The following is a 19,458-nucleotide window of genomic DNA, read 5'->3' as shown; positions in this document are numbered from 1 at the left end:
ATTGTCAGCCATAACCAATGTACACGCGGTTTATATATATATATATATATATATATATATATATTCCAGTGTCTAACACTGTGAAGTATCTGGTAAACAAGGCGGAACAAGATTGTCCGGCGATGATCAGATCAGATTCACTCAACTGTCACGGCATCTTACGGCCCAGGATGGACGCGACAACAGACATTTGTTCTGCTTCTTTCATGAAAGAAAGCGGTACTGGTAAACAAGGCGGAACAAGATTGTCCGGCGATGAGATATTCAGATTCACTCAACTGTCACGGCATCTTACGGCCCAGGATGGACGCGACAACAGACATTTGTTCTGCTTCTTTCATGAAATTGGAGAAAGCGGTACCAAATTTTCTGTTCCAATATTTTTATAAGCAAATGGAAATGTCCAAGAAAACTAAGAAGAAAAATATTCTGCAGACTGCTGCCAAATATGTGTGAAAAAAGTGATTGATCCATTTTGATAGAGAGAAATCCCGTTAACTACAGATAATTTTCTAACAAATTTGAACAAAGGTAGAATGCTCTTTAAATGTATGGTTCCACTGGAACAAGCATATTTTACTACGTCAAGAAGTACAATGACGCCACAAAGATAAATTATTATCGTTCAACTCATGAAAGTATTGTAACTCAGGTGTGCTGTGGTGCTGACGTAAACCAGCGCGAAAACGTTTGGCACACGGATGACAAAATGGTGAAAAGCAGCTGTCAATTTTGTGTACGTGCCACGGATTTTTGCCTATCAATAGAGTTTTTCACCTTCGGCTGTGATGTGTGATCTATAACGGGAATGCTGAGAAAAACGGATAGCTATCAACACAAGAACATTTAGAAAGTCAGCTTACGTAATTTACTAGAAGGTTACTCAGCTACTGGATCCAACATTGACCGACCAACTATTATATGCTCATTGACAGATGTGCTTCCGGATCATGTAGTATGAACTACCTAACCACCAGTTCACTTCTTATCCTTAGACTAGAGCACTTTGTGTATTCCATCTTTATTGCGAGGAAGCCAAAATATACATTATATTCTTCCTTCCGTAGAACCTCCTGGTCGTTAACTAGTCAGGTTATGTTAGCTTTGACTATCTTCCCTGAATACGTTTATTTAAATCGCTCAGCCACTTGTAAATCCGGCAACCTCCGTCTGCACATATTTAGAATTGCAAATGCCAAAATCGCGGACCCTTGCACGTGAAAATTTTTGGTCTTCCATTTCACGATTCCAGTTTACGAGCTTGATGAACGATATCTTTAAAGTAAAGGTACTAGGCTATGCAGCCAAAATGTGCTGAGTTTTATTGTCGGTGGAAGAAAATGTATAAACTGATGAAACTGATGGTTAACCCCCTTCACGGATGGTTTGTGCAACCGAGTACGTTATCTTATATACAGAAAATATGACTACTGCTTCGTTCTTACCGACTCATTCAAAAACAACTTCCAAACTAGGGAAGATGCTTGAAGCCGCAGGTTTTTCGGCATTTATCTGATCATTATTTTGAAATTCTTTTATACCCAAATGTCTCAACGAATTTTCAGTTGGCACAAAATAGAATATTACTCATGAAATTTATATTCCAGCGTGCCTTTTGGACATCAACCGTTTGTACGAGTTCTTTTAGGTGAGAAGCAATATGAATGCTATATCACATAAATCAAAGGAGAAAGAGATAACTGGAATACAGCCGAAAATTTGAGGATTTTTTTTAGAATTTTCCGAAATCCTGCGGAAATGAATGTAGTGTAAGACATCGGCTTGTGCATTCCATTGGTTATTCGAAATTCCCAAAAAACATAAAACACGACAGTCGTCTAAATCCTGGTTTTCAATGACAGACTGAATGCTTATTAGCGGAAAACATGAACAAGAAAACAATGTAATCCGGCATGGTTCTTTCATGGGATCATGTGGATGCAGTGTAACAAACCACTGCAGCGTTCAGCGAAATTCATGTGACCACGCAAGCGGCTGAGAATAAGCGGGAAACTTGAGACTAGTTTAGAATGGAAACATTTGCCGCACGCCAACGTGCAAATATCTACCTGAACTGCCGACCGTTATCCGCTACCATTTATTGACTGCACGGGAATACATTCGTTGTTCAGTTTTGTCTTCGGGTCATATGAGAATGTGAAGTTTGATGAACTAAGCAAGGAAAACCAATAATAAATACTATCGATGGTGCTGAAATTTCGTCTCTCGAGACCAGGCTGACCTCATAAGAACAAGCACAGAAACAGGATTAGCGCCGACCACCAGGACGATATTATAATCTTGACCTAAACCGACGCGGACTCAGTTCACCCACACAATTAAGCTTCTGCTTCCATATTTGTCCGGAAAGACAGCCACAAATAATTTATCCGTGAATAAGTGAGTATCAAACTTCACGAGAAACACTTGAACTTTACTCCGGAATTATGGGGGTGACTATCGTCAATAGCTGTCTCAAAATGTCTGCGATCGTAATACATAAGTGTAAACTCTGTTCGTCTCCGTTTTTCTGACAGATTTTCTTAACTTGAACGTACTGTGGTGTGTCGTCCATGTAACAGTACCACAACAGGTGTTACCACGACATCCCTCTGAAAACATATTCACCCGACTCCATTTGATGTGCTTTGTCTTCAGACACCGACTATACCAACCAAAATCTAGGTTTCCCCTGGGTGACTCTTATTGGGATCGTTGATAATGCCTCAAGGATTTTAGTGACTGAGTGTAAGAGGGATTTTCGCTATACGCAAACATAAACTGAAAGAAAAACATCCTTACGAATGAAAAAGAAGCATTCGTTAAATACGTTTCTAAATGTGATCTGGGACTGACCAGGAGGCTAAGAGAACAAAACGTCTGTCACTTAAGCTCAGTTAAGATTGACTTAAAAACAAAACAGTTTATGGATACAATACCTGAGATCACACAGTTTTAGGTCGTTATTCAGCGGGTTTATTGTACAGAAAGTTTTCGGTTATTCAGAGTGACAGCAGAAGAAAAATTGCAAAATGTCAGCACTTGAATCAATGTGGCTTTTAGTGGATAAGCGATGAGGAGTGAATTTTTACAGCCCGAAGTTTAGGATTGGTGTTAGGAAGTGAAGAACTGAAAAAGGTGTTATGACTAAGGATTTGAATGTGACTCATCTCAGTTTCCGGCGCCGTTTCGTGAGTGTGTAAATTTTCTTCAAACTGCTTACGCTCCTCAGCTTATGCCTGGCTCAACATCGAGATGATGACTTGACCACTGACGACTTGATTATACCTTGGATGACCTAGACATTGCGAGTCCAATATAGGCCATTTGTCTGCAAGTTTATCGCGGTCCCAAACTCACTGTCAGCGATCTTACTTCATCTCGCCACCTGTTAATTAATATCAAAACTGTGAATCATTTATTTGTCCTTACACACAATGTGCAATAAAGAAATGCCACCAACTTCACCACCCACCTCGGATGAAGGGTAGTCTTAGAGGAAACTGTACGCTGTATGCGTGTGAATGGGCTGCTTGGATGGAAGGTTAACTGACAGTCGGAATAGAGGTTCGATTCTACGCATTCCCGTGCACTGTGCTATTATGTTCGGCTGCATCGTTAGCTGGCGTTTCGCGGTCTTGAATAGGACGCAGACATTCTCAGTAGTTAGACGGAAAGCAATTGCCCTAAGAGATTGAGCAAGAATAATCCAGTGAATTGTGTAAACAACAAGTGCACTAATCCTCTGATTTGTTTTTCCATTCCAAATTATCTCGTTGGATGCCTTACAGAAGGCTGGAATTCAAGGCTGAATCTACTTTGACAGAGTTTAACGTGCGGTTATTGACAAAGAAATCTTGATGCATGACGAGATTTCTATTAGAACCAAAGACGGATTAGAAAGGGGTGGTAAAGTTAAGGACAGTGAATAGTGGTTTAGTAAACCCCACCTGTGGGCAATAATAAGCACTATAAGAAAACTGTTCGCATTTTCTTTTGCTGCAAAACTAGTGGTCTCCTCCAAAAAATACAGTCCGATCTTAGAACATTTTCGAAGAGCTTGTTTTTAGTTCTCGAGATTGCCTCTTCACATTTTGATTCGGCAAGTCAGGTATCGTTGTAATTCGTCGAATTTTAGCAAATTCAGGCATGAGTTTTGTTCCTTAATGTTCTAGATACGTCTACTAATTGGCTTATGTAGATATATATCTACGCGAAGTTGTGAGTTGACTTTATCATGTGGGCACAGAAACTAATCTACACCTACCACCAGAAAGACCGGCGGTAAAGCGTCTCCACAAGAGGATAAATTTTGGCTCTCATTTCACCCTAATATAATATTACGCTTGATGGTTTATCTGAAGGGTAAGATCTTACATTTTTAATCATGACGAAGACCTGATAGAATCCGGAAAAAAATCAGTGTGCAGAGGTTCACGCTGTAGAAATTTTGCTGTAGGAAGTTGCCTTATATTCAGCCAGACTGTCGAACTGAGAGAAAATGTACTCTGTGAACAGAAGCGTTTTTCGAACCCCGGCTGACCTCAAAAATTTTGTGGACGGCGTTTCTCTACATCCTACGGCATTGCCTTGCGGGATACAGAGTGGTGAAGATACAGCAGATGTCACTTTCGTCTTACCGCAAGTTTCCACGTGAAGAAACTTGAAAAATGAAACCAGCGCTCATGGGAGCTCCATTCTGAGGAAAAGAAAAACTAGATAGTGCCTAAAAAACGGCGGAAAAATTAAAGGTGACCACATTATAAGATTTAGTCTATGAAGCATAACAAAAATAGTGAAAAGTCATGCTGAACCTCTTCAGATTTATAAATCTAGTGATTTTAGCGCGGTTTGACTTCGCGGCTTGCAGCTGACTAAACGCGAAGACAGGTACCAATGTTAATCAGTGGATGTTGATCACTTCTGTGATCTCGTAAATTAGAATTAATTGAGAAGATCGAAAAAAAAAAAGAAAAGCAAACATCCTTGAAAAATGAAACCAGCGCTCATGGGAGCTCCATTCTGAGGAAAAGAAAAACTAGATAGTGCCTAAAAAACGGCGGAAAAATTAAAGGTGACCACATTATAAGATTTAGTCTATGAAGCATAACAAAAATAGTGAAAAGTCATGCTGAACCTCTTCAGATTTATAAATCTAGTGATTTTAGCGCGGTTTGACTTCGCGGCTTGCAGCTGACTAAACGCGAAGACAGGTACCAATGTTAATCAGTGGATGTTGATCACTTCTGTGATCTCGTAAATTAGAATTAATTGAGAAGATCGAAAAAAAAACAGAAAAGCCAAACATCCAAACTGGTTGCGGTGACCTGGAAATCACACGCACTGCCAACTTCTGCCTTTTAGAACGTATTAGTACCTCAGGTTTGCTGAAAATATTTTCCAACAAGGTGTTTTAAAAATACGGTTTGACTGCAGAAACAAAATAACGTGCTGCCAATTATGTTTAGTTTCGATCCGTGGCTTGGGCGGATCGCCAGAACAATTCCACAAGTTTACCGCTCAGAAAGTTGATTGACTACAACTTGTTGTTTTTATGCGAGCGGGAGCATTATGGACCACTAGCCGAGTAAGTCGCCTGGTTAGATTTGTCATTGTTTCAACAATGATTTCCTAATCTTTGAATTATCGGTCAGTTCACATAAAAAATTAAACTAAATGCTGTTTCAAAAGTTAAAAATATTTTTTCACTATCTCATCTTAATCGAAAAGCGTATGTTTCCTTTTGTCAGAATTAAATAGGAGAGGGAATGAGAGCTAATCTCACTGTCTTCAGACACTCATGGCCGAAAGGTCGCGAGTTCGAAGCGCTTTTGGAGTCTGTTGAGATGCATGCCGCTGATGATTCCCATTAAGAATGAACCAGCTGTACGGGCTTTTCAGCGCCAAAAAAAATATTGAAAACTACCATCAGGATAAGATGTAACCATAGGAAAGTCGACTTCTCCGGATGAACCCAGTAGCCAAAAATTTGGAAATTTTGCTATCTGTTTGAGATATCTGGGAGAAGTTTTATGTGACCTTCTACATTTTTCTGGTAATTTTGTCAACATTAGTTTTGAAAAGTGTGCAATTGTTTCATGCTTAATTTTACGAGGAATTATAAAAAAACAAGAGAAGCAAATGAAAATCATGGAACAACACAGGGCCGACGTTCTATCATGACTACCTATTTCAAGACCTTGGCTGCTCCGCTCAATGTCTCGCAGCCGACTTCAAAGTTGAGACATACAAATGAATAACTCAAACGGAACTAATAAATGATCATGCATCGGGCAGATCGCATTCAGTTGTGAATAGCCAGAAGACGTTGGCAAGGAAAATTTTTCCCTTTACTGATATGTGGATTAGTGGACGCGGGACCGAACGAAACCTAAATCAGTGCAGGACAACTCTGACTAGGCTTCTACCCCAGAAGACTAAAACAGCTAAGTTTCTTTAAACCTCTAGATTCCAGCGTTCTCCTCTACATCGTTTCCTTATGATGCATCCCCTCAATACATTTCTGAAACCGAAATACAAGAACCGAGTAGCTTAGCTGCGTTAACGGCACCTTCGCCATTGACCTTAGATTTCAGGTGGCTGTTCAAACGCCCCAACTGCTTGCGGCCCCAGTCGGGACATTGAAAACCTGTAAACATTGTTATGTCTGCAGTTTGTCTCTCGATTTCTATAAGAGATTACATCGAAGTCCTGTTAGCCCTTTGTTAAGAGTTTCTACATACGCCCCATCCATCAAAGGAAATTTCTATTGGGAAATGACTACTTCTTATTGAATACCTGATGTCCATATATTGTCTTATTCGCAGGAGGCCTTAATGAACAAGTGAGGCGCTTCTTTCACCGGAAAGTTTAGTTTGGACTCAAGACTCTATGATAAGGCTGGATGTCATTACATTGGTGCATTAACCACCGGTTGTTGCGCTGTATCACTGAGTTTACACGCGGTGACTACCAATGCGCTACCTAACACCCCTTACTGTTCAACCATCTTGAAACCAAATATATCACCTATTATTCAGCTACCATCTGTTTATTATGGTGTCGTCAATTTAGGAGTATGTATGTTGATTCAGACCATGCACATTTTTGCTAAATTTTAACTGTAAACGTAACAAGTAAACATCTTGTTTAGCAATAGAAAAACGTGAGTGTGGCCTCCCAGAAAACACTAATTAGGACAGGGTAGAGGTAACAAGCGTCACACGTGACGCTAGAAACCCGACATAAGGTTTTCACAAACATGCAACCGGTAGTGAGTGGATTTCAGAATTGAAGCTGTCAACTGCTGGCTCAGAACGTACCTCTTCAAGACCACTGCACAGTTTGGCCAAACGATCCGTTAAGCGTCAACTTAGTTGAAGTTCGTATGTGTACAGAGAGCTAGTGGAACCAGAAAGCTCAGGAATTTCAGGAGGTTCGTACTGCTAGGAACATAGGAAACCTGTCGCATGTGATCCGGAGAGCATGACCCAGGACATCGTCTCTTAGTGGACTAGTGAAAATTAATAATTAAAATCCAACAGTCAGTTGGATTTGGTGTCTATTTCAACAACAACTTAGGCGATCGACAGCTTTCGCATCTACGTGCTTCATTCGGTCCGCTCAGCTTAAACTCAGTTTACGTCTTTCCTCAGCCGACTAGGTACTAGTAATCTTTTCTGTCTTGAATCACAATCGGACTGCCAGGCCAAATAAGCCTGGGGACATAAACATGTCTCCAGACAACTGGAGAGTGAGCGTACTGGTATCAAAATTACGTCTGGAGAAGGGCTAATAGTTTTGGGCTGTGGAGACGACAGTCCTTAGTGTGATGGCTATTATTCCACACCGCCTGGTCTGAAGAACGCGTCAGAACTGAGCTCCTGTTATGGTACACATTTGGAACCTTTGATGTGCCATTTATTACATCACTTCTGTGTCCCTATAGAAATTCCGGACTGGTATCTTTACACGGGCAAATGCACATGCTGTCAACTTACGGTATAGAATTTGATGTGTGCATTACCAAGGCATGAGCAACGCCTGCCAGCTTCCTTAATTTGTCATATAAGGAACGAGTTTGGTTGTACGTACAAGGCAACCGGAAGTGCGGTGTATTTTATGCTTATAGAAGTTGGTCTGTTTGATCAAACAGTTTGAAACGATGACGATGCAGATGGTCTTGAATCGGAAAATCCACTGATCACACCAAATCATGTGTAAGCTTAACATATTTGAATGAGCATGGTGTATATGAACAGGAAATCAAATGAGCGCCAGCATTGGCTGCCTATCAATGAGCAACTGGTTCAGGCCACCAATACAGTGACTTGAGCTTTTCAGCGCGGTTAGTGCTGTGATTGTGAGTTCAGCACAGGGTGTAAGTGTGAGGGGAGGAGAGCCGGACCATGACAAGCACAATACACGAACAAAACATTTTTTCCGACAAAAAAATCGGGCCACGAGTCGAATGGTGATAACTTCAGCCACCAATCTTCATCACTGATATCAAGCTGTTAATGATCACTATGATGCTAAGAGATCACTAAAAGTTTACAGGCAAAACAAATTTAGTCAAATCCAGCATGTGAAATTCAGGTTATTATGCAAGCAACGTCGTTTGAAGACTCTAGTTTTGTATCTCCTCCCTGCAATAGTTTGTTAGCACTCAAGGCTGTTTCACAGACCACCATATTCCAGCTAGTGAATTGCCGTAAAATCTTTTGAATTGATGAAAACGAAAAAGTATTCACGCACAACGAAAAGTAATAGAATTTGTTGGTGTAAGCGGAGACACTCGTAAAGTCCAAAATTAAGGCGCAGCTATCATGGTCACTGTGGATACGAGGACAATCAATGCGACAAATAACTGGGAACATAGTTTGAATGACTATCTGTTTTGCATCGGTTGACCGATTACACAATTTGTAGTGGAATTACTTTTGAGTGATGGTTGACGGGAATGGTCTAATCGAGGAACTAAACGACAATGTTCAACATTTTAATGGATTGAGTGCTGCATTACGAAGCTGAGATTTATTTCATCAACCATCTTTTAGAAACTCGGGAAACTTTGCATTATTACTAGTTGTGGGATTTCGTTCGGGAAATAGCGCGCACAAGCGCGCAAGGCCTACGAGGACAATATGGTTTGCAAACAAAAACGACATTGTTTCGGTACTTTTGTGGGGTGCAAAAGCGTTTGTTTCTTCCTTGTACTTTTTTTAGGCAAAAATAGACAACCAGGTTCGCCAAAAACATAATATGTTCAAACTAGGTAATAAGCATTTATCTTTGTGGGTAGTTCTCACACTGTACACGTTGTGTGTGGCCTCAAGTTTTTTTAAAAAAATAGTGAGTGTACGTTTTTTAACCGATGGTTATGTCTAATCTTGCAATGAATTCATTAGCAAACTCAATAGATGAGAACTGAATCTAAGCCTGACGAGTTTTCATCGTTTATCAGCCGCAAACTCAAAACCGCTCCACCTTCTGGGAATCCCTTTACTTGAGGAAACGATGGTGATTTTTGACTGATGTGAAACAGGACATTGACCTACAGACTTCCACAGGGGCGTCACTCACAAAATCACAACAAAGCACCATGTCTTGCTAAAATCACACCTCAAACCGGATGCCTTGAGATAGATTCTAAGGAGTCTTTTGTGCTGTGCTTTGGTAGCAATGGAAGAATTTTGCATGCATATGCACTGCCATTTTGCCTTGATATTTGTTTTCTGAAAACACTCAGCGGCTGCCTACAATACGTTGTTATCTGTCTTCCAGACATACATGAAGATGTTCAACCATGCGTTGTGACAACTAGCTTGTTCTTTGACAAGGACAATCAACTTGATATGTGCATACCAATGCAGTCTGATAAGGAAGTTCGTCCCTTAATGATTTTTTGGACTAGCAGAGCGCTTGAAAAGGACAGAGTTTATCAGGCCGAAAGGGCTTTTTAAAGTTCAGTTAAAAGGCCTTGAAAACATAGTTTATTGATCTGAATAAATTGGGAAGACGGTCCAAGGTGGGTGATAATTCACGGTGTCAGATTTTTCCCAAAAGCATGTACTATATTATTCGCTTTCTCGAAATCTGGTTGTCCTGGAATCAGGCATTTATAATATCAACCAACTACGACAATATTCTGGTATATTTCCAAGGGCATTTTACGGAGTACGAGGTGAGGTGAAGTCTCTAGAGTGGTGAATAACGATTGCATTTTTTGTCTGACACATAACTTGTGACTGTTGACAGAAATCGAGTGTATGCACCTACCCATATCGTGAACACCTATTTAACTCTGCACGCCGGAAGCCCCAGGTTGTTGTTTTATTTCCCTTTTCACATTTGCATGAGCAGAGTGATAGTCAGTAACGTGGAGTTTACCACATTCGATTAAGCTTGATTTGAGTGGTTACCCATTCCATGTTTCGAGATTAAATACCAGTGAATCGCTCATGAAAATTTCCATTTCTATATTATCCAAAGTTCAGTATGGACTGAGCAACTGCGGTCTAACTGAGATAGGCCCGGTTCACTGAACAAACCGAGCATCGCTTAGTAGGCAAGACTTGGAATACAGGTAAAACTGTCAAGGTGGTACCAAGTGTTTGGCATGATGACGACAACAAAAAGGACATCTCCGAACATTTCACTTTTGTCCAAATTCCATACTTCATCCTAGATGTGACATTTCGTCGTCCGGAAAAATCAACGCCATTAAGTAAGTGGAATGCATAATGGCTTGAATGCCTGGGGACGGCCAACACATAGTTGCATACCAATGAATACTGGTGGATTTAATGTATGGTCTGTAGGTCCGGTGACACAATAGAGCAAAGTTACTAAATGCCAAAGAAATAATTTTCACCGAACTGCTAACGTCACCTAGGCAGGGCAGTTTGATTCACATCGTACTATGGTTTACAAATGTACCACGGTGGGTAACTTTCTGTTCATAAGGCACGCGGATCGAAGATGACTGGCTGAGAATATGTTTCATTTAGATTGAAATCCAGTACAACTTCCGAAGTTAAGAGGAATCTTGCACAGGCTGCATTATTCCCTGTGTGCGCAGTACACTGCATTGCTTGGCCGGCATCAAGGAGAAAGGAACCAGACTCAATCTCGTTTCACAAGTAAATGCTAATGCTCGTTTTTATATCAGGCCTAAGACATTCTAAATGGTAGGTAAACAAACACATCCAGCATCCTTCCATGCCCCGACTGCTTCTGTTATTTTCTACATAAATCCTTAACCGCTTGACGGAAGCACAGTCCGAGACATCTAGCCGAACTATAGAATTCATACTCAGACATGTGGGACAGCCACACACCGAATGCATCATTTCTGACAATTTACTACTAAACAACACAATAATAAAGAAACATGATGCATCTATTCCATTTGAAGAGTGGATAGAGGCAAGGACAGGTTGAATCCAACCATTTTGAGTAACATCTCAGCTGTTTACATACACTCAGGATCAAGGTTACGGTTAGGCTAGGATAACAGCCACAATTTGATGGACAAGCACACGCCAGTGAGACCATTATGGCTAGCGATAGTCAGCACCACTCGGATCCGGTTGGATAAAAGTACTAGGATTGAAGGCTTGATTCGTTGCTGGCCTGACCAAGGCGAGGAACAGCTAGCCACGAATTCCACTTGTTTACACAAGTTGGGTTTGCAACGTCGACTTGCCGCCGAATGGTAATTGGCTGATGTTCTTACAGTTCATGACCTCAAAATTTTTCCTTGGCTCTTTTCACTCGTTTCAAGCCAGCTTGTGGCAAGCGATCGTACTGGATGAATCTTTCACGCTTTTAAGTACTAAAGTCTGTGGAATGTGCTGAGAATTCCCCTTAGGTAGCCTGCTGTCGGTTGTTCTGATGCAGTTGCTACTGCGGATGTATTGGAAACGGTGCACAAAGGAGAAGAGGACCAAAGAGTCTGGTTTCTCTGAGTTGCTTTCTCTAAGCATTCACGTGTTTTGTTGGGCACCACTAAAGCCGTAGCGTTGAATACGCTTGTGGGCATGTGACTCAATATAGGCCAGACTACTCTATTATTATGACCCTGTTATAATGGTGTTGCGTTGAAAACTGCTTTTAGGGTAAGCTTCCGGTTTTCCTTTCTGTACCAAAGTCCTTTTGTAGTCTTTGATAAAACCACTGCCCCATTCGTTATTCTACAGTACGTCTAATATGTTCTCACTATCTCTTTCTGAAGTGTTTCATCAGTGTTTCCTGATAAATCGGCATTTTTCTCCGTGCCTGGGGAAGATCATGTCCGTGTTTAATATATATTACCAGTTTTCCCATGTAGGGTTTTAATATTCCGAAATTTCTGCGTTTTTCCTTGCTTTTTACCACTTTTTACCACTTTTTACCATTTGGAATTGCTTCCGAATGCCAAACCATCAAACGACAAGATAATGTGCATGTATCAGAGGAGAAATTCCGTTTGTTGAAAGCCCTGCTTCCGATAACTGATTAACGCATTCAGCCGTCATCCCAGAAAGAATGTTCTAGGTTATATTTTTGATGAGGCGTGATACGGAACTGTGAAATGAAATAATGTTAATTAAATTGGAATTACAAATAACATTGCATCCATGTTTCAGTCTCGTGGCTTCAGTTCAGTTGACAGTGCAGTACTCATTCTACACAAAAGAAACAACTCGATGGAATAAACACCTTTGTTGTACAAATTCACCAACATTGTGGAGAAGTCATCTGCTACTCCTACGAAGCTATGTCTAGGAAGCACACCTAGTTAGTTTACTACTCAGTGGTCAGCTGTCAATCAGGCACCGCATAATCTCCACGGTTTATTGCCCAAGTAGAAGCAAAAAAGCCTAAATGCTTTATGATAGTTCGATGTGATTTTTTTCTTACCCGATTAAACTTCTGGTAAGGCAAAGTGGTTTGACACCCACCCACATCAGTCAAACTGAAACACCTCGACCAATAGTCTTTTTGCGGTAGAATGGCCAACAACGTCATTTGAATCCATGATGGCCACTAAAAGCGACTGAAAATAGCAATGTTTTGAGCCTACGCAGTTTATAAGAGAGACTAGCTTCATCAACAGTTAAGAGTTGGTCACTTGCGGTGCCTAGTCAATAGCAACGAATTCAAGACCACAATGGGGGAAGACTTCTCGTACGAGTAAATGTCTACTTGTAAGCACAGAAGATTGATTCCTGGTTCTTTGGAATAGCTTAAGCGCGTTGACCATCAAGCAAAACTCAATATCTTCCGCATAAAGTCGACAACACACAAAATGGGTGGCTGAAACTGTTTCCGTACTTGGCATACGACTGTATACCCATCGAAGGAGACTTCTGTAATGCCGTTTTATTTAAGCTCTAGCCCTTAACCGAACACTATCAATGAAATAAATGCTAGTAGCCAGAGGTAAATGTTCTTCAGGATGGTGTTTCTCATATGAATCTTATCGAGTTCTTCCTGCACTATTTCGGTGCACAATCAAACAAAAATGTAAAAACGTGCGAGTGAAGCTGCCAAATCATCCACAAAATGTAAGCGTATGCGTCGGTCACATTTATTAATATCATTCTGTTCCATCAATTAACTAAGATAAACTGTCTTTTCCGATGAACTCGTATAGGTTAAAACTTTATTAGTAAAATATAATGTACTTCTTGGACAACAGTAAGTACCTGACTGGTATGCGTATTGACTTCCCTGTCAACAGCCTCTTGGAACTGCTAATTATGTGGACAGGATGAGGTCTCAATTGAAAATTGCAAAATATTTCCACAGTACGATCTGGAGCGAGAATAATTTTGTAAAATGAGTGAAACTTCAATTTGAGAAATTGTCACTCCAGGGCCATTCAGTATGCGACCACTTGATGAGGTATCCGTAATATAGGAATGAGTTATATTCTGTTCAACTGAGAGTCAGTCACATTGCAAACTCAATCGAGGGTCAATGGTTAGGTGTGGCCTGAGAGTCGAAGGCTCGGATATCTTTGATATTCGTATGATGTGCGCTCCTGATGTTTCCTAACAAGAATAGAAGAGGTATACTTTGCTTCATGGCCTTTCAACATAGATTGGCCTCAATAACAAAAAGATATCTCAGTTGAAAATTACAAACGCCCCTCACAATATAATTACCATTGATTGGCTTAGATTACAAAATTCAGTGCAAACGAGGACCATCAGGCAAATTAAACCGACCAAGAATCGTTTCAAAAAATCTCGAATGATGAGCCGAAATTGTTTAAAATTCGAGGGTTGCGAAAAATAAGACATCAGGCAAGAGGACAGCTCCTAACCCAGCACTGAACTTAATTACAAAAGTGCCTTGCTTAAGGTACTTCTGTTTGGCTGCACCGAAGTTTTCGGAAACTGACACCCATCTCAAAACCTGAAATTTAAAATGACGAAGAAAGAGTTTTTGTCGAACATCGGCCACGTAGACTAAAGTATGGAACCGAGAGGTGGTTGTTCCTCTAGGATTGAGGAAAAACGGAAAGAAGGTTCACTTTTCACTCTTCTCGCTTGACAAGACATTCGGGATGGTGGAGTATACTTTTCGATCGTAACGCACTCAACATAAGGTTACTGAAAACTCTTGGGCGACCCGCTACTGGGGATCCCATTGAGCCATTCATCAACATCTTGGTGGTTTGTAAATGAGGATATTTCACCAAACACGTGCACGTTGGTGTTCAGTTAGACCCAATAGGTGATCAAAACCCAATGAAAACTATTCCTACCTGATGCGCTCTAGGAAAGACTAGAGAAACGGTGGTCTGTAGAAAGTTTTCAGCGACCTGTTGAGCAGTGAATCATGTTAAATGCTCTGTTCCAGTTCGGCTTCAGAATTTGACTTGAGCTTTGGCACAGATACTTTGACCCGTCATGACGCATGCACAAGTTACGCAAGATACTATCGGTGGGCGGAACGGGAAAGCTAATTGTTAGCCACGTCGTCCAAGATACAAATAGCAGATTATTAGCATACAAATGGAATCTGAGTGTAAACAATAAGAATGCTTTTGGAATTGACGTAGACCAATATGATGATGAACCGAGCAAAGTTATCTACCGACTGATTCTGATGCAGCTTTTGCTACTGCAAGAAGAAGCTGATTTTTGTAATGTGCGGCTTTTGGACCGTAAAAGCATAACAGGGAGTATTTTAGGATGCACGTGGAAGACGGTGCTGGAAATGACACTACAATGGTTGAGGGGATCAGAAAGAAAAAATGCGCTATCCCAATTATGTAAAATCCATTATCTTAAATGGAACCGATTTCACCCAGCCGACCACATCCCCACGTTATCAATTCTCACTTACAGGTAGCACGAAACATGCGGGCAAATTTCAATAAAAAATCAGCTTTCATTTGCCTATTTCAACAATACCGCAACCAAAAAGATTTGGTTTCTTTGTTACCGCGAGAATATCCCTCAAAATAAAATGTATATGATTTAGCTGACCGATCCGTACTGTTTTGAATCGCTTATCAGGAATGTATTTTGAATTTGCCAACATTCGCTTTTTCCCTTTCGACAATCAAAGAAGATCCAAAGACCATCTAAGTGAGTGAAGTATATTACCGACAATTCAAGGCCATATGCTGTCACCAAACGCGTTTTGACAACACGGAAACAACACTTCCACGCAACTAATGTTGACAACATCTTGCAGTGATATCCGATGGCCCAAACAAATCAGCTTTAAGGTGAAACTTTCGTATTCATCAGCGTGTTTTCAAGATGTTTCCATGCAGAGTCATATACGCAAGTGCTTTAAAGTTACAAAAGTGATCAAGATCAAGTAGGGTCACTGTGTTGATTCATCCTAGTTGGTACTTTTAAGACAGACGGTACATTTCGGTTAACACGTTTAATATTGATAACCTGATTAGTATCCAGCGTGAGAACTCAAAAGGAACGCGGCTCACCAACAGTACTATCATTTTTCTCTATGCCATTTACATTTTCACGCAAACAGTGGACAGTGTCACCTGTCAGATTTTGCCACTGTGTCCGGTAAAACTTGCCAAAAGAACGCCTGTCAGTTAAAAAACCGGAACGCCATATCAGAAACAGAAATCAGCTTAGGTGAACATGAACTGTTCTCCACTGTATTATGGTTTTAGTCGGAGTTCACAAATTTTGCCTCAAAGCAACTCATATTTTGAGCGTGTACAAATGCATTTATCTACTATTCAAGCCTTATCTTTCCTTCGAAAGGGTATGATCTCGGGAAATGTGGTATGCCAGATCCTTTGAAGAATACTATCCAAAAGTCCACTTAAATTCAACAGCGTGTGGATGTCAAGAAATAGAGACCATTCTTTGAAATGGTTCGAACCAATAAACAAATGAAACTCCTGAATTCAGATTGGGTCAGCCTTCACTGAGACGATGGACAGAACGACTTATTTTCGGAGCTTAGTTGTTTCAAGATTGCACATTGCATGTGAGTCTTCGAGGTTATCGAGTACGTGACCGGCGATCAGTCACACTCCAGCAAGAGCCGGCCTAATTCACTAGTGAGGCTAACGGCTGTCATGCGGTATTGAAACTTCGATGGTTGAGACAGGCAAAACGAGGCTTCTAGTGGTAAAACGTGACTGTAAAATAATGCATCAGGCGCAGCTGTCTATTTGTATTTTGGGTTTCATTTCAGTTGTAGAAAACTATTGAATTTCGCAAACGCACGCAATTATTCGTGTGGGTTGTTGAGCTTTTCTGCTATTCTGAGAAGCACGATCGAATTTTTTTCACAGTCACGGGAAATAAAGCGGCTGACATAAACACTTGACGGGCATGCAGAGTTTCAAACCTACTGTTTCACCTACTGTTCACTACCTCAAGGCTTTCACTTCACACAGCAGCTCACAACTTGCTCATGGTTGGAGTATTGAGTTGCGTAAACAATTTTCCGACCGGTCTTTTCTAACTCTGAAGAAATTAGCTCTTGTTTAATGTGTCTGTGGGCAGCCGTGCTTAAGTGCTCAGGCTATTGGCTTGAATAAGAAACCATGCATGTCTACATATGATAAATTCTTGTATAGAAAGGAGTTGTGTAACACGTAATGTTGCTACGGCATCCTATTTCCCGAAGAAGCCCTCCGAGCACGAAAATGGAAGACGTTCTAAATTCTTAAAAAGTGTTTTTCACCCACACACACCTCACCCGAAGAACGTGCATGCATCCGGAAATAACTTTTTATGTGCCCCTCTCGGAGTTGAGAGCAGTATCAGTGAGTAAGACGTGATACGTCAGCAACTGCTGCGTAAATGGTTGAGTTACTTGGCTTGACAGGCAAATTTTATGGAATTCCTATCCGACGTCAGAATCCGTATCTCTGGACCACGGTTTCTTGCTTTATCTATCACTACAAATGTCTTCGTTGATGGTGCTACCGTGAAATATACCACCACTTTCAATTATTCTGTATCTGAATCTCCCGAAATATTACGAACGACTGGAATGGTATGTCCCGGATAGCAGGATCTGATTGCTGCTAAACAGATTACCTTACGGATGCAATGGCACATTTTAGGTGTAACAACTACAAATTATCTGCTACCTACACTTTACAGATGACCATCATCCGCAGAGAACACCGGACGACTGAACTCTTCCTAACCAGTCTCAGAAAGCTAGATAAATAATTGCTGCCTTCCATTCTTCTCGCAAGAGCATTTTAGTTCCTCTCGAAGGTTAGCGCTGTTCCATTTGCCTAGGACAAATTAAAAACCGCGTTTCGTTTACTCAAAGGATCCAAATTGGGTACGGCTTACTTTTAAGGAAAGTAATTCCAACCTCATGGGTTGGACAGAACGAACTGTAATTCCACCGAACAATGGGAATGTCGCACCTACTGGTCAGGTGGCGCTTCCTGTTCGTATTTATAACCCTCTGTCTCTTCAAGTCACTAAATTAGAGAGCATAAGCAGATTGAGAAAAACTGCTTTCAAATACGTGCTGAATAACGGAACTCAAGCAGAAAACGGACAGTTGTGTTTCTGATGCTATTTTACCACAAACCTCTGCGTTCTACTGATCATTTTATAAAAGCGTTTCTTGAAAACTGTGCGCTGATTTGTTCAACTTACCTTCATTTATAGAATTCGTTTTGAAAGATACTCGGCTGAACATTTGTGGAAATGAACAATTGTTTTCAGTTACAGGTTCCAACAATGTACATTTTTATTGTATCTTCTATGAATCAGTAATTACTTCCACACTTTTCCCATAAATCGATGTAGTCGAACTTTCCACCGGTCTGTCTGAGGAGTTTTTAGTACAGTCCGATGATTGTGTAGCACACAAGTGGGTGCATTTAGTAGTTTTATGATGTTTAGCACATCAATTTTTCGGCAATTGCACGTCGCGTTGATGGAGACATCTAACCGCATTCACATGCTGCCGTCTCATTTGGTCACATGTGAATTACACCAGCTTGTCTGTGTGGCAGGCGGTGTATGGGCGAAATCGATTTCGTCTCCAGAACTGGACAGCCAAGAGACGGCCAAGACAACGAAGAGGAGTACAAACGTCCAAACCAAATAGTGCTGGCCGTTCTGTGCAATTTGCTCCTACTATTGCCGTCTTTCACTGAACAACGTCAAGTTGCAAATTGGTGATAGCAAACGGTATGTCTCCTTCCTACTAAGAGAAATTGCGTGCGATTGCCCATGTGCGTGTGCTTGCGTGTGTCCCCGTCAGCGCTCACGTGTGTGTTTGCCTACATACACACAAATGAATGCACATTGTGCGACGTCTGATTTGACGTGGATATGCTTTTATTGGCTTGGCACTTGGTACTGTTCATCATCGCTAAGGCTAAGAGCACCGTCCGCTTGCGTTTGTCTGCGTGTGGCTGATTTAGCACCATGAAAACAGCTGCGCTCCCAATCAGAAACGTCAGCAAAGCACATGACAAACCATCCTCTGTTTAGGCCATGATGCTATGTATCATCGGTAAACCCAAACCTCAGGTTCTCCGAGCAACATAAACCTAAGCGGATGTGCCCGGTTAGTATGACGGTTTGATCATTGGTGAGCATTCTTTGAATAAAAACGATATAGACATGTTGAGGCTGTTGGCTTTACCGATATAATGCAGACATTAAATGCCGCCTTGGATTTATTCGCTGCTAAGATAGCCTGTTGTAAGGGGCACATAGGAAGCAAGGGTGATTTGAACAACGTGAGATGAAAACTTGGGCAACGGTTAAATCACCAAGAATTACCAAAGCGCACTGTGATCCTTCCAAACCATGGGAGAAAATGCGCAATAAAAAAAGCAAATAGAACGCAAATTCATCAGGTGCATTCCGATCTTAATTTCTCTTCGATGGTGATAGGCGATGAATCGGGAAAAAGAGAAGTATCCAGTTCAGGGATGCTTTGAAGAATGTTTCTGACCAGCGCCCATCGTCCTAATCA

General features: G+C 41.0%; 2 protein-coding genes across 2 annotated transcripts in view; one reads left to right on the top strand and one right to left on the bottom strand.

Moving 5' to 3' along the window:
- The window catches only part of T265_08052 (hypothetical protein), a gene marked incomplete at both ends in the record, with an annotated part of 70,844 nt that extends 52,433 nt beyond the window's left edge, over positions 1-18,411 (bottom strand). The window contains one exon of the mRNA XM_009173746.1: positions 18,123-18,411. Within this exon, the coding sequence (XP_009172010.1) occupies positions 18,123-18,165 (43 nt within the window). The remainder of the gene's footprint in view (positions 1-18,122) is intronic.
- T265_08053 (hypothetical protein) overlaps positions 1-18,653 on the top strand; it is a gene marked incomplete at both ends in the record, with an annotated part of 74,229 nt that extends 55,576 nt beyond the window's left edge. Inside the window, one exon of the mRNA XM_009173747.1 lies at positions 18,485-18,653. Coding sequence (XP_009172011.1) covers positions 18,485-18,653 — 169 coding nt within the window. The remainder of the gene's footprint in view (positions 1-18,484) is intronic.
- Between the last annotated feature and the right edge of the window lie 805 nt (positions 18,654-19,458).

The sequence above is a fragment of the Opisthorchis viverrini genome, assembly GCF_000715545.1.
Source record: "Opisthorchis viverrini unplaced genomic scaffold opera_v5_200, whole genome shotgun sequence".
NCBI lineage: Eukaryota > Metazoa > Platyhelminthes > Trematoda > Opisthorchiida > Opisthorchiidae > Opisthorchis > Opisthorchis viverrini.
This window is presented reverse-complemented; position numbering and strand designations above follow the sequence as displayed.